General features: G+C 34.9%; 1 protein-coding gene across 2 annotated transcripts in view; it reads left to right on the forward strand.

The window, feature by feature from the left end:
• Positions 1 to 15494, forward strand: part of si:ch211-79k12.2 (uncharacterized protein LOC568844 homolog) — a 25435-nt gene extending 9941 nt beyond the window's left edge. The window contains exons 1-3 of one of the 2 annotated variants that reach the window (XM_056475621.1): positions 7199 to 7407; positions 10362 to 10596; positions 12721 to 15494. In XM_056475621.1, coding sequence (XP_056331596.1) covers positions 7387 to 7407; positions 10362 to 10596; positions 12721 to 14132 — 1668 coding nt within the window. In that variant the 5' untranslated portion in view covers positions 7199 to 7386 and the 3' untranslated portion in view covers positions 14133 to 15494. Of the gene's footprint in view, positions 1 to 7198; positions 7408 to 10361; positions 10597 to 12720 lie in introns of those variants that run through there. The other variant, XM_056475622.1, reaches the window with a different exon arrangement.
• The last annotated feature ends 336 nt before the right edge of the window (positions 15495 to 15830 follow it).

A 15830-nucleotide genomic window follows, 5' to 3' on the forward strand; every position in this document is an offset into this window, starting at 1 on the left:
TTTATTTGACAATTCATGTCACATTATCCATCACATGTTTGTCGTACAGATCCTGAAAATGAGTAAAAAGTAGTCGTACTCACATTTCTGAAAGTGCATGTCAGAATCCCTTTTGCTGTCTTTGATTGTCGGCTCCCACGCCAGGTCAAATGAATGATGTGAGCCACAAAGCAGCCTCTGATAAATGTCAACTACGGAGTCACTGCTCTCCTGATTCCGGCACGTTGTACTATGTACACAGAGAGCACGTTGCACTGAGACCGCCCACCGTATGACGTACCGTCAAATGCTAAAGCCCATTGGAGGGCGGTGGATTATTAATTTTCCGGTAATGGCAAAGGAAAACAGTAGAGTGTGATTCTCTTCCATTAGGCTTAAAATGTCTATATCAAATGTTAGTATGCTAAGTAGACAACAGGGAGTCTTAAACGTGATGTTACAATTAATAGAGTTAATAAGTTATGGAACTGTATTTTTTTAGGAATTAGAAAGAATACAGCTTTTTTCCTATTAAAACTTTTTGGCAATATCGATTTCAGCATATTAAGTGGAAATATGTAAGGTGTTATAAAAGTGTGGTTTAGCTAGTTTATGTAAAAAGAAGTTTTAGAACTGACTTTTTATTTAAAGACATTTGTTGTATTTTAAATATATTCCCAAATATATACCCAATGTTTTTCTAGTACCTGTAAGATATAACTATAGCCTATATTAGTGTTTCTCAACCACGTGCCTGGAGCACCACCAGCTCTGCACATTTTCCTAGTCTGCTTAACCAAACACACCTGATTCAGATCAGCAGCTCATTAGCAGAGCCTGAAAGAGCTGTAATGAGTGTTACGTACAAAGGAGACATCCAAAACATGTAGGGTGGGTCTCCAGGAATGCGGTTGAGAAACACTGAAGCATATTAGAAGTAATGATTCCTATTCCACATAAATATTGTTCAGCCCATTTCAAAACGTAAAACATTTTTAATTTTAATTTCCAGAATCCAAAAACACATATTAATAAATAATGTTATGGCAGCCGTTTTAACATTAAGATATGATTAAATTTCTTCTTGTTATCATAACAATATAAGTCTAACACACCTAAATCAATTTTCCAATATTAAATAAACAATAACATACAGTTTTACCACAGTTAACACTCAATAAAATACTACTCAGAAAAAAAGAATAATTCATATGTGTTTTACACAAATATAAATATAAATATATATATATATATATATATATATATATATATATATATATATATATATATATATATATATATATATGTGTATATATATATATATATATATATATATATATATATATATATATATATATATATATATATATATATATATATATATATATATATATGTATGTATATATATATATATATATATATATATATATATATATATATATATGTATATATATATATATATATGTATATGTATATATATATATGTATATATGTATATATATATATATATATATATATATATATATATATATATATATATATATATATATATATATATATATATATATATATATATATATATATGTATATGTATATATATATATATATATATATATATATATATATATGTATATGTATATGTATATATATATATATATATATATATATATATATATATATATATATATATATATATATGTGTGTGTATATATATATATATATATATATATATATATATATATATATATATATATGTATATATATACATATACTCTCAGAAATAAAGGTACAGGAGCTGTCACTGGGGCAGTACCTTTTCAAAAGATACATATTTGTACCCAAAGGGTCTACAGTGGTACCTCTAAGGTGCATATCAGTGTCCAAATGTACCTAAAAAGTACCTTTGAGGTACCATTATGGACCCTTCAGGTACAAATATGTACCTTTTAAAAAGGTACTGCCCCAGTGACAGCTCCTGTACCTTTATTTCTGAGAGTGTATATATATATACACACACACACACACACACACACACATATATATATATATATATATATATATATATGTGTGTGTGTGTGTGTGTGTGTGTGCATCCATAAGTGCTGTACTTTTTAAAACACCAGTTTCTGTTGCTTGATCTGCATGTTTCTTCCTCTTTCTCCACCCACTCACTCTGATCCTCTCAGCAGCAGAAAAGTGGTTCCCTTTAAATATCTAAGTAGCTCAGTCGTGCACTTTGTAGTGGTCTCACGGTTATTTGGTGTGTAATGAGAAAAGGAGTGTTATTTACTTTACTCCATCTTAAGTGTATTTTGAAGTAGCTCTTTAAAATCTGGAGAGATGTGTCTGTTTGACAAGTCTCGGTGCTGTTGATCTACAAGAGCAAGCTTGAGAGACCCTCCATTACAAGCCAGAGTGTAAACAACATCATGTCAGCATGAGAATTACAGATTATATTTGTTAGTGGACAGGAACAGGAACAGGAATTCAAGAAGGCTATTAGACTGAGGCAGATCATGGATGCAGTAAACAATTGTGTCTGGGTGGAGAAATTGCCCCATCTAGTGAACAAATACATGACTTACACGCCTTGAAATAGCGTAAATTCACCAAAATAACATTTATGTCATCTACAAAAAAACATGTGTATGATTATACTAATATTTATGAATAAATACCACTGAGTGAAAATGTCTCTGGATTTACTATTTATAGTTATATGTCAGAAAATTTGTAGTTTTATTTTTCAAAATTTCTAATTATATTTCTCTCATATTTACAAGCTTATTCATATTTATATTCTGGAATTATGCTGTGTGTGTGTGTGTATATATATATATATATATATATATATATATATATATATATATATATATATATATATATATATATATATATATATATATATATATATATATATATATATATATATATATACACATGCTGGAATTACCCAGGTTATCAATCACAACAAATGAAAAACATTTCAATTATTCTGACAAACTGTCAATTTCAGAGGGAAAATGCTTTAATTGACAATATTTTTATTTGATATTTCTAAGAAATTCTATTAGACCATGCTTTATTCAAACAAATACCTAGTAAATTCAGTAAATCCCGAGAGTTTTTATGTGGTCTCTTTAGTTTTTTCCATATAGCTGTTTATATTCAATAGTGTTGAACAGCAATGTGTTTTTACCAACAGCAATTATGTGAATTTGAAATAAAAATAATTAAGTTTTTAAACATTTAATTTTAATATGCTTACAACCCTATCATTTAACTTTAATAATCCTTCTTCTTTTTTAAAAATCAATTTATACACCAAAAGATCTTGGGGGTCTCTCCTTACCCAATCTTTAGCTTTATTATTGGGCTGCTCAACTCAAAATCATAACAAGCTGGGTTAAGAATAGGCAGGATGCTCTTTGAATTGACTTTAAATCTTTATTTTGTCATCCAAGAAGATTAGATTCCCTGTGGTTTATTGATAATTTAACCATATAAACTCTCTTACTGACGATGTGATTGTCTATAATACGTTAGTTTGGAATGATGTGAAGAAACATTTGAATATCCCCCAGAATATATCCATCCATTTCCCTTTGGCTTTGAACACAGACCTCCCCACTCAAATTAGAAGCATCAAATTGCTGGACTGGAGTTTTAAAGGTTTGTCTGACTTTTCAGGAATGTTTACCTCTGAAAATGTGAAATAATTTGAACAAATTAGAACCGAGTTTGATATTCCCTCTCAATTTCATTTTAAATGATCAGAACTAGAAGAAACCCTGCTGTCAGTCAGTTCTTTTAAAGGGCTTATTTTTAAATTATATGCCTTATTAGTTTACTTTGATTCTTCAGTTTATGATTCCTTGAAACCACTATGGGAACGGGACCCAGGAGTTCTGTTTAATTCTGAAGATTGGTCCAAGATCTGTGATGGTATTTTTTCAAAATGTACCTCAATTTCCACAAACCTTGTAAGGGCGCATTTTTGTCATGTATTTTGGTCATGTGTTTACATCCAACCATTTTGAAGAGGGGTTCATTCTGCAATCCAGGAGATAATTGGAAAACGTTTTCATTTCTCCCCCTCACTTTTTTTGTTGAATGACATTCCTGAAGACCTTTTTGACTCATACCTCAAACCTCTGTTTACAACTCTTAGCCAGAAATGTATATTACAAAAATGGTCTACTTCTCACATTCCAACTATTTCGGTGTGGATTTCTCAGTTGTCAGTCTTACTTCCTTTGGAAAAATATACTTATGACCTCAATCACAAACAGGACAAATTCTGGAGACTTTGAGAACCTCTCCAATCCTTTGTATTTTTATTTTAAGAGAGTTCTGGCTTTTGTTTTGTTAAACAGATACATTTATACATTTTGTTTAATTGGCAATGCTAGGGGTTTGTTTGTTTGTCTCATTGCCTTTGTTGTTTGTACTATTTGACAATCCTTAATAATAAAACAAATCAATTTCAAACTTTCAGTGTCAGAGTGACACTGTCACAATCACTTCCTTACCAGTCTTCTTTGACACATATTAGTCATAGACAGCATATTAAAGGAAATGGAATCAATTTGCAGGGTGCATTATTTCACCATTAATGACTAAGTAACTCCATTAACTGTATCATTATTCAGGCTGTTACAAATGTTGAGCTATATTTACTGGCAGAAATGAGCAAATATGACAGGAAATCACAGACGTGTCAAAGTTTTTGTCTGTCACATAGAAGACATGATGTTTTCCATGTTGTCTAGCAGATTATTGTCTAGCAGATCTACACAGATTATAATGAAGAGTCAAAAGATATAAATTTTCCTTTAACATTTTAAAGCGTTTGACAGGTCCTTTAACACCAAGATTCTTTATCTGTTACAGTTTTTGGAGACACACAATAAAACACTTTCAAAACAGACGAATCATTAGTAAACACCAATACACATATGTTGACAGAGATGTCCTATTGGAGTCCACATCAAATTGTTCACAAAAGTGATTTAATAGATTATAAATAATAATACATGTCTTTTTTGATTTTATAAAGACATATATTTTTTGTTTCAAACTGATATTATATTATAGAAAATACTATTTCAAATAGGTGAAATAATGTTCATAGTCATTTAAAGCAGGGGTTCACAAACTTTTTAGCCTGCGACCCCCAAAATAACAATGCTAGTGACTCAGGTAACACTTCATTTTGATGGTCCACTTGAGTATTAGTAGACTGTCTACTTAATATCTGTTGATACTGCTGCTAAAAATTTAACTGACTATAAGAATCTTTGCAAGTACATGTCAATTTACACTAACCCTAACTCCAAGCTAACAGTCTACTAATAGTCTAATGAGAATTAGTTGGCATGTAGATGCAATGTATCTTAAATTTAACAAATAAACTATGAAAATAAAGTGCAACCGTGACTCGTGACCCCCAATATTCTCTGAGGTATAAATATATAAATCTTGCACACAAAGGCGCACACACCAATAGGCCCAAGTCCGTTCAACATTTAATTTTCACTCAGAGACCATTCTCCATGATCAGTTGTGGCCTGTATTTGTTTTTGATGTACTTGAGTGCCGTAAAGGTGCCAGAAAGTTTAACCTGGTGCCATAAAATCAATGTGCTGTCTCTTTAATTTAATCACCCTAGGGGTCATAAAAAATAATAAGACTGATGGCTTTTATTTGCATGTTGTTGTTTTTTTTAATGTAACTATTAACTACTTTTTTTTCTTCTGTAGGTTATGGATAAAATATGGTAATTCTAATAGTTTAATAAAATGAATTTGATTTTTGAAAATCACCAAGCAACCAGTGGCGAGGCCATTTTTACATGGGGTGGCCACAGGGGGTCCACGCGCACACGCACACACACACACACACACACACACACACATTGTGAAAGTGTTTAGTAAACCCAAATTTATTTCATTACCAACATATAATTCAAAATACTAAAATATAATAACTTGTCATCTACTAGTTTTGTTGTGAGTTAATAAGTAATGACAGGATTGATTTTTTGGGTGGAACATTCCTGAAGCTCAGCTTAAATTGTAACATTGGTTGAAACGATTGCCTAGTAGAAACACATTTATCCTAATTAAAAAATATTCATTATCATACCTGTACATTAAAATCAACAATCCTTGTAAAAAACATTTTTCTGAAGAAAGTATATGAGCTGGGTCTGTGTAAATAAATTTAACAGCTAGCCTAAGATTACTTCCACATATTAGCAAAACCTTTGAGCTTTGTAAATTAAATATAATAACTTACATACATGCAGAGCTGGACTGGGACAAAAAAATAAATAAAATCGGCGCTTGTATTTTGGGCCAGATCAGTCCACTACATACAATCAAAATGCTACCCATCTGTGCAGGTCCTTTATGTTTACCAACTCCTATTTTGTAAAAGCACAGAAGCCATAAGATATAATGAGTTGACAAAAACTCAAAAAATGTAATTTATTAATAAACTAAAATTATAATCCACACTGGAAGTCTGGAAATCTTGTGTGTGCCTTTGTGTTTTGAGGGAGCCTATATTAAATAATGAACATAACAAAAACTGCCTGATGATGCACACAGTTAACGTTGATTAACAAAATAAAGTTAAATAATAAAAGCAATGTATCAAAGACCCTTAACAAATGTTTAACTCAACAATGAAACAGCAAACGTAGCTTAAAGACTGTATATAGTCTATCAAATGAACTTAAACGATTAAAAAATGCAACAAATATTTGTTTAGGTCCGAACTATAAAACTAAATGTAAAAAAATGATTAGTGTCTTTTGTACAACAACAACAACAACAACAACAACAACAACAACAACAACAACAACAACAACAACGTAATACAAACATATAGCCTATACTATTCATAATTTAATGATTTAAAAAAGCACATTAACTATAATATCTGGTATTCAACTATATTATCTCAATGTTCAGGGTTGTATTTGCATTTTTGTGTTTTTCTAGCTTTAGTTCGAGAAGTTCTACCATATAAATAATTTAGAATAATTCCAAACTTAACTCTGAGAGACACTGTTTGTTCTGATATTATACTAGCCTATATATAGTCGACAAATGTGGTTGCTATGCTATATGGCAGTAAGGTATAGAATATGGCTAAAAATAAGAGGCTCGGAATGCAGTCACATGGTTCATATCCCGGAAATACACTGCTGTAGATGGGGGAAATAATGGCGTTATGAGCGGCTCCAGACAGAGTAACAAAAAGTAGGGCAGCAGAGTCAAGAAATAACTATTAACCAGGGTTTTCGCTTCACAAAAGGACTACAAAGCTCAGCCTGACATAAGTCATAAATGTGTATCAATATAGCTGCTCGTTGAGTAATGTGAGGGCTCGCTACAGATGGACAAAGACAGACTCGCAGTGAGTACATGCCAAAATAAACACGAGGAAGTAGCCTTAAAAGGGGCGTGTAACGCGTTTCACAGCTTGAAGAAACACTGATGAGGAGGGGAAAATGCAGACGGAAGCTTATATTAGCGTCCATCATGTGTTCGATAGCACAGCGATGCGGATCGATGACATTGTTTTGATATTTAGTACCATGTATCGCTTGATGTACACTGAACGCTTGTATCGCATATTGTTACGCGTATCTGAAGGTGTCATATTCCGCTTTATTTGATGACCCCATTTTTCCAGTGCTTTGTTGCCTATTTGCTTGCTCTTATTTGAATCCAGTCAGCGCATGAGTTGTGCATATGCAACAATGTGATATTGATCTATAACATATTATATTGTAACTTTTTTTAGTCTATTATTTTGTATTACACACAGTTGCACACATCAGTTGCAAAAAACAAAAAAACATATAGCCTAGATCAGGGGTGCCCAAACTCGGTCATGGAGGGCCGGTGTCCTGCAGAGTTTAGCTCCAACTTGCCTCAACACACCTGCTAGGATATTTCTAGCAATAGCTTGATTACCGGGCTCAGGTGTGTCTGATTGGGTTTAGAGGTAAACTATGCAGAACACTGGCCCTCCAGGACCGAGTTTTGGGGACCCCTGGGCTAGATAGTTGATATATGAGCCAAAATGGGCTAATTAACGTTACATGACATACAATTTTATGTTTGAATTTCACATAAATACAATGTCGTATGCAATTTTCAGAATATATCAGCTATAATGTTATATACTGTATGAGTTATTTTTCTGTTACCTCTGTTTAACTGACACAAAGATTTTTTTAGAAAAGTATTTTGTAAATTACTGCAACAGACTCAGTCCCCCCCAAAAAACAAACAAAAAACAAAACGAAAACACTCATGTATTGCTGATTCAGGTGCCTCATTGTAGATACTCTATAATCTTTTCACTTTCATTTTTCCTCTGTCCCAACTTTTTGCAGCCATCTAAATCTAGTAATTACAAATACTTCTGAGTTTGTCAGTGAAAACACTGGAAATCTTTCCTTTGTACTTTTCCAATTAATTAAAAGTTAAAGGTAATTAACAAATCACATATTCTTGATTTCAATGCATTACACTATTTTGGAGTTGGGGTTGTATTATATTATATTACACTTTTTACAGTTGTATTAGTTTGTCCTATTTGTGACCTAGGACCACATAACCATTCATGAGTGTCAATATTTTGAAATTGGGATTTATAGAGATATTGGCAGAGATATTACTATTTGAAAATCTGGAGTCTAAGGGTTAAAAACTAAATACTGAGATAATTGCCTTTAAATTTGTTTAAATGAAGTGCTTAGCAATGCACTATACTAATAAAATTAGCAAAAATGTCTTCATGTGACAATCTTTACTTAATATTCTAATGATTTTTGGCATTCGTTAATAAAAATTAATAGTTTTGACTAATACTATGTATTTTTGGAAATTGCCAAAAATCTCTGGTTTTGTGGTCCAGGGTCACTTTTATACGGTGGCCGAGAGGGCTTAATGTTCTGCAAGTTAAGAAAATGTGCAATTTGTGTTGTGAGAAAATGCAGTGCGTTTTAATAATTTGTTTGCGTTGTGAGAAAATGCAGCATGTTTTATTAATTAGTTTGTGTTGTGAGAAAATATGCGTTAATAATTTGTTTGCGTTGTGAGAAAAACCAGCGTGTTTTATTAATTTGTTTGCACTGTGAGAAAATATGTGTTAATAACATGTTTGCGTTGTGAGAAAAACCAGCGTGTTTTATTAATTTGTTTGAGTTGTGAGAAAATGCAGCGCGTTTTATTAATTTGTTGGTGTTGTGAGAAAATGCAGTGCGTTTTATTAATTTGTTTGCACTGTGAGAAAATATGTGTTAATAATTTGTTTGCGTAGTGAGAAAAAGCAGCGTGTTTTATGAATTTGTTTGAGTTGGGAGAAAATGCAGCGCCTTATTAATTTGTTTGCGTTGTGAGAAAATACAGCGCCTTTTATTAATTTGTTTGTGTTTGCGTTTTGAGAAAATGTAGTGTGTTAGTTAATTAGTTTGCGATGTGAGAAAATACAGCATGTTTTATTAATTTGTTTGCGTTGTGAGAAAATGCAGCGCATTTTTTAAATTTGTTTGCGTTGTGAGAAAATGTAGTGTGTTAGTTAATTAGTTTGCTATGTGAGAAAATACAGCGCGTTTTAATTATTTGTTTGCGTTGCGAGAAAATTTAGTGTGTTAGTTAATTAGTTTGCTATGTGAGAAAATACAGCGCGTTTTAATTATTTGTTTGCGTTGTGAGAAAATGCAGTGATTTCTTAATTTGTTTGCGTTGTGAGAAAATGCAGTGCGTTTTAATAATTTGCATTGTGACAAAATGCAACGCGTTTTATTAATTTGTTTGTGTTGTGAGAAAATGCAGCACGTTTTAATAATTTGCGTTGTGAGAATGCAACGAGTTAATAATTTGTTTGCGTTGTGATAAAATACAGTGATTAATTAATTTGTTTGCGTTGTGAGAAATACAGTGTGTTTTATTAAATTGTTTAGGCTGTGAGAAAATGTAGCGTTTATTAATTTGTTTGTGTTGTGAGAAAATGCAGTGCGTTTTAATAATTTGCGTTGTGAGAATGCAACGTGTTAATAATTTGCGTTGTGAGAAAATGTAGCCTTTATTAATTTGTTTGCGTTGTGAGAAAATGCAGAGTATTTTTTTATTGTGTATGCGTTGTGAGGATTTGCAGCATGTGTGCTGTCAAACGGATGAAGATCTTTTCTTAATTGGCTTGCGTTTTTTGTAATTGCACGTGTTTTCCTAAATTGCAGCACATTGAGCTCTTTCGGCTACTATACATTTATGTATAATTGCTCTATAAAAGAAATAGTATGTACTGTTGTACTATCTGCAACTAACATTAATGATTTATTACATTATTTAATGCAGGCTGGTCCATGCTCATGGCTGGATATGCATCATTTTATTGGTGACCTTATGGTGGCCAATGCAACAGTCACTGGTCATCCAATGGCAGAGCGACGTACTGAGGAGACACTGAGTTCTTGGCCCAAAGTCCCTCATCCTCCTCAGTCCATCCCATCCAGACAAAACCCTGTGAAAAGTGCTGTTCGGTTTGGTCTGCAGTCTGATGAAAGGGAGCCCAGACATTATGAAAGCCACGGTGGGTACATATTACAATAGACTGTAGAGTGCCATAATTACACTTACCCTTGTGGCATGTTATTGGGAAACATGCAGAATTGATTGATTTCAGATACTTTGTTGAGACATTTACATATGTCATTATCTGGCCTAAGCAGTCTGTTGCCAAATGCTAAGACCATTACATATTTCAACAGGACAGATACAGCAGATCAAAACTACATTTATCCATTTAATATACATTATAATACATTATTCTTGCTATAAAAGTTGTGTTCAGAGGCCTTCTCATGCAGATCTGGAGCAGCATAATTCTGACGCATTCATTTATCCTAACTATCTATTAAAAAGAGATTAAAACATCATGGGAGTCAGCTGGCAGTTAGTATGAAATTAACCCAGACAGGGTGATAAGGACTCTGACTGTTTGATATGAAACAAAGGTTTCCTAAAAGCAGCCATTTTACCCTGGAAAAAGCCATTATTCAGAAACAATTTACAGTTGAGATTTGAAAAAGTGAATTTACCATGTTTAAAATATGGATTGGATACTAAGGGCTTGGATTTTTCTGCAAATCCGATTGGAATTTGATTATATCTAGAACCGGGGTGCCCAAACTTTTTCGTATGAAGGGCCAAAACCAAATATCACTGATAGCCGTGCGCCGAAGATAAATATACCAAACTATTTTTTATTAAAGTTTCCATGGGTAATTTCCTAATTTATTTCATAGTATTTAAAAATAAACAGTATAACTTTTTAAAATTATAGCTTATTGCAATAAGACATAAACAGTCACATTTATAACACAGTGGACTTTAATGCTGAATATACTGGTCAAGCAGAATCTGACTTTGCCTTGATTTATAAATTACAGTTTTAAATTAAATTATTTAATTTTAATTTAAGTAGCTTAAAATTAAATCACAAATAAAAGGTTACATGAAATTTGAAATGAAACTCATTAAACAATCGCCACCATTCTCCCTCTCTTCTTAGATAGTGGGCCTAATCAAAGATTACCATGGGCCAACTTTGCCCCGCGGGCCCTAGTTTTGGCATCTCTGATCTAGAAAGTACTGTATAAACGGCAAAATTAATATGAAATATAAGTCCACATTAATATGTGTTTTGAATTTATAATCAAATGGTATTTTACATTACTGTCTGACAACACTAATTGGATTATTGCCCATGAACTTTCTCACGCAAAGTAAAATGTAGACTTGTCTGACGTTGCTTTAGAAAACACACTCATTACAAAAACAAGACAACATTGTTTCGCAAAGTGTGAGTTAAACAATATTTTTAGTCAGTTTGATCTGCACACCTCTTAGTGTGCTGAGATCATCGAAGATAACATGGTATTCGTGGGGTCACATAGCTCTCGCTATGGCTGACGCTGACGTGCACCTCAAAAAATGTAACTACACGTCGCACCGACACACAGCGCAAGCTCTGTGATTGGTCGGCTTGGTAGCTGTGCCAAGTGTGGGTGGTGCTGAGAGCCATGAGCCAGATAGAGCGAGTGTTTACAAGTGTCAAGTCTCATGAAGGAGCTCCAGATGTTTTGTGTTTACTTTATGATTACAGTTGTTGCACGTGCGCTTGTACATTAACGCATGAGTTTGAGCTACTTGTACATTAAGATGGTGTTCTGAAAAAACAAAAAACCCATGAAGATACTCGATACAGAGGAACATAACATAACCTAACCTACTGCCAGCTAGCGCTTCGGAAGTGTTTTTGCAGAGCAACACAAACAGAACACAGAAGTATAAATGCACGACTATGCGTAAGGCATGCACCGTGGGTCATGACGATCGCTCGAAGAAGTAGTTTAAACCAGCCTTAAACCGCACCCAATTTGGTACTAAAAAATAGCCAGGTGTTATGTACAGAACACAGGGAAAAATCTGCACCAAACCAAACTGTATACCATAACATGCAGTAGAAAAGTGCTTTTCGTTAGGATATTTCTGAAATGTAGGCTTTGAAGGACATATTCTTCTGGATAATGTCCACTTATCACTTCCCAGTTAAATTATAAATTAGTTTAATTTTATAGTTTATTTCTTCTCTTTTTTATTTACTCCTGCACTGATTCATTGACTCCTTTTGTGCATTCTCCCTCTTTTTCAGCTCACCGTCGCTCCTGCACGTGTCCTGGCTGCCCTCTTTCCTCAACTCCCTCTAGTTCCTCATTCCAGACCCTGAAACCCAAAGCCAGCTCGGCCTCACAGATCCAACCACCTTCATCCACACAGTCCACCCCACTGCAGCAGGCCAAAGAGCCCAGCACTGCCCCAGTCAGCCTGGGCTTGTGCCTAGGTTTGGGTCTCTCACTAGATGAAGAAAACAACGGTCCTAGCAGCACATCTGGTCCCCCCCAGCAAGAGGACAAAGGCACCAGCACTCATAGCCCAATCCCTCAGACAAATCCAGAGTCCCCAGGTGTCTCACCTGCTCAGGCATTTCCGTGTGTATGCTGCCACCGTGGGTTTCAAACTTGTAGCCAAGTTCTATCTCAACATAAGGACGCAGAGGCACAAATCGCCCACCACCACTACCATCACCACCATCATCACTGTCCGCTCAGCAGCTGCACGTCATGTACGCACCCTTCATTCCCTTGCCTGTCCTGCCAGCGCACCTTTCCCACATGCGCCCAACTCCTACGCCATGAGCAGGGTCACGCGCAGCAGGACGGCTTGCAGCAGCTCTCATGCATGCACTGCAATGCCTCTTTTCCACGTCCGTCACAGCTGCTGCAACACCAGCGCACTCAACATGCAACTAAAGCGGGTGGATTTCTGTGTGCTGAATGTGGCCGTGCGTTCAATTCACACAGCAATCTACGCATCCACCTCAACGTGCACACTGGTGCCCGGCCATACATCTGTATCGATTGCGGAAAAAGCTTCAGCCAATCTGGGGCCCTTAAGATTCATCGCAGAATTCACACCGGAGAGAGGCCGTACACCTGCTCATACTGCGGGAGGGGATTCCCTCACCTGGCTGGGGTGAGAGCTCATCAGCGCATTCACACTGGTGAGAAACCATACCGCTGCGGTCAATGCGGAAAGTGCTTCACTCAATCTGGAGCTCTGAAGATCCACACTCGCATACACACCGGGGAGAGACCTTTCCTGTGTGGCCTCTGTGGGAAGAGCTTTTCCAACCGCTCCGGGATCCGCTTTCATCATCGCACGGTTCATGGCATCGTGATGGAGCCCAACTCTGTGGGCAGGCCTAGCCTGGCTGCTTCTGCTTCATCCCAAGTTTCAGACATCCAGAGAGTTCAAGTCTCCGCTGTCAACCAGATTCATTTTCGGCAAATGGAAGAAAGGAATTTGCCAAGTAAAGAGTTGGTTCAGCCCAGTAAAGAGCAGTTAAGTGGGGATGCGGACAAATCAGCCCTTCCGTATGCCTGTGAGGATTGTGGTCAGCGCTTTCCAGATGCTCCTTCTAGAAACAGACACCAGACGCTGCAGCACTACTCTCTGGAGGAGCGAGAGAAAGAAGAGACTGGCTCCAGTAAAACTAACGATTAAACAAAACAGCTCAGTATTCAAAATAGAGGAATTAACACAGAAGTAATGTATTATTTTTAGTCAGATTTTGAGCTTATGCAAAGCTGCACCAAGTCCAACAAGTGATTTCAGTCCCTTCACAGTGACTGTCCACTTTTTATCACATAAGGAATTATGTTTCCATGTCCAGGTTACTGTACTTCCAATCTCAACAGTCGTTACTGAGCACCATTTATTTATAGTAGAGATTTAAGCTAAGCTTAAAAACTACAATCTCTGGGCTCATAGTGTCCCTGACACTGAAATTTAACGATTCATAAAAGATGAATCCTTGTCTGGCCATCTGAAATATCGGTACGAAGATGAAGCTTGGGACCATGAATTTTCTGTGGGATCACAGAAGTATATCGTTGCCATTTGTTGTTATCTTTTGGAGTCTAATAGACCGCCTGGACCCTGAAACTTTGACGTATGACGTCAGACTTGATAAACAAGTTTTTGTTTTGGTCATATTATATTCAGTTGGCGGTGATTTATGCCTCTAAAAGTCAAATCGTGATGGCCTGTAATTGTGAAACTGCACCTTAAACTTCAGCAGCTTTGCCAATCAGTATAAAGGTATTTGATCTTATGTTACAAAACCAGCTCTAATTTTTCCACATCAGACAGAAAGGTGACCAGAAAGGTTACTGCAAAGCATTTAAATCACTGAAACTGTTCCACCAGCATGATTAAATGTGCAGAGGAATCCATATGGGAATTGGATTGTAATGGAATGTTCTAAATGCTACACATACTCATTTACAACCTTTTGCTCTGATGGTGGAAAGTGCTTTGTTTTTAATTTTAGCACATCATATTTATGTAAATGCAAGTCATTATCTTTTAACTTTTAATATTTATTGTAGTGTTCAAATGAACCTCTAAGGTTGTTTTGATGATGAAAAGGATTGCTAAGAAAAAGTTCATTTCTTAGGTTTAAACATGAGAGAGAAGTAAGGCAGAGCACAGTTTTCTATTGTGCATTGGCTGAAATACTGTAATAGTGCCTTTCTTAATGGTGATCTTGCAAAGCACATGCAATCAAAAACAAATATTTAAATTCTGGCCTTTAAATTCAACAATTTGGTATGGGCATCAGATGCTACAATTGTTGAGTAAATGTGGTTTTAATTAAATTTATGTTTGCACCATATTTAAAATCATATCGACATCATTAAGACATCATGTACCTGCCAGGTGTATATATGCCCTCTGCAGTGACTGAAAATACTCCATGGAGTGAGCGGGCTGGCATTTTCACAATTGGCCAAAAGTTTGTAGTTAAAGATATCTGTAAGTACCTCTGTATTATTACTCATAATTAAATTTTGGTAAACTGTTGTGGTGAAAATAGCATTTATTATTTTGTATGTCCAATTTGTTTCATAGCATTACTTTTTTGTAAGTGAATACTCTTTATTTGATATTGAATGTGGTTAGCCAATTACAAAGGTAAGTGATTGTAACCTCACCATCCAGAATACCAGATTCTTTTTATTTTAGTCCCATCTATCAATAAAAATAAATGGTTATGTATCTTATTTGCAGATTTTGTGTCCGCAGTGACATCGGTGTCTACGATATACACATAATATACATAACAAAATTAAGTTTCCTGTTAAAGCTACCCTTGCTGAGTCACATACAGTCACCTGTTATTTTCAGAAACTTTAAGGT

The sequence above is a fragment of the Danio aesculapii genome, chromosome 16 (genome assembly GCF_903798145.1).
Source record: "Danio aesculapii chromosome 16, fDanAes4.1, whole genome shotgun sequence".
Taxonomy (NCBI): domain Eukaryota; kingdom Metazoa; phylum Chordata; class Actinopteri; order Cypriniformes; family Danionidae; genus Danio; species Danio aesculapii.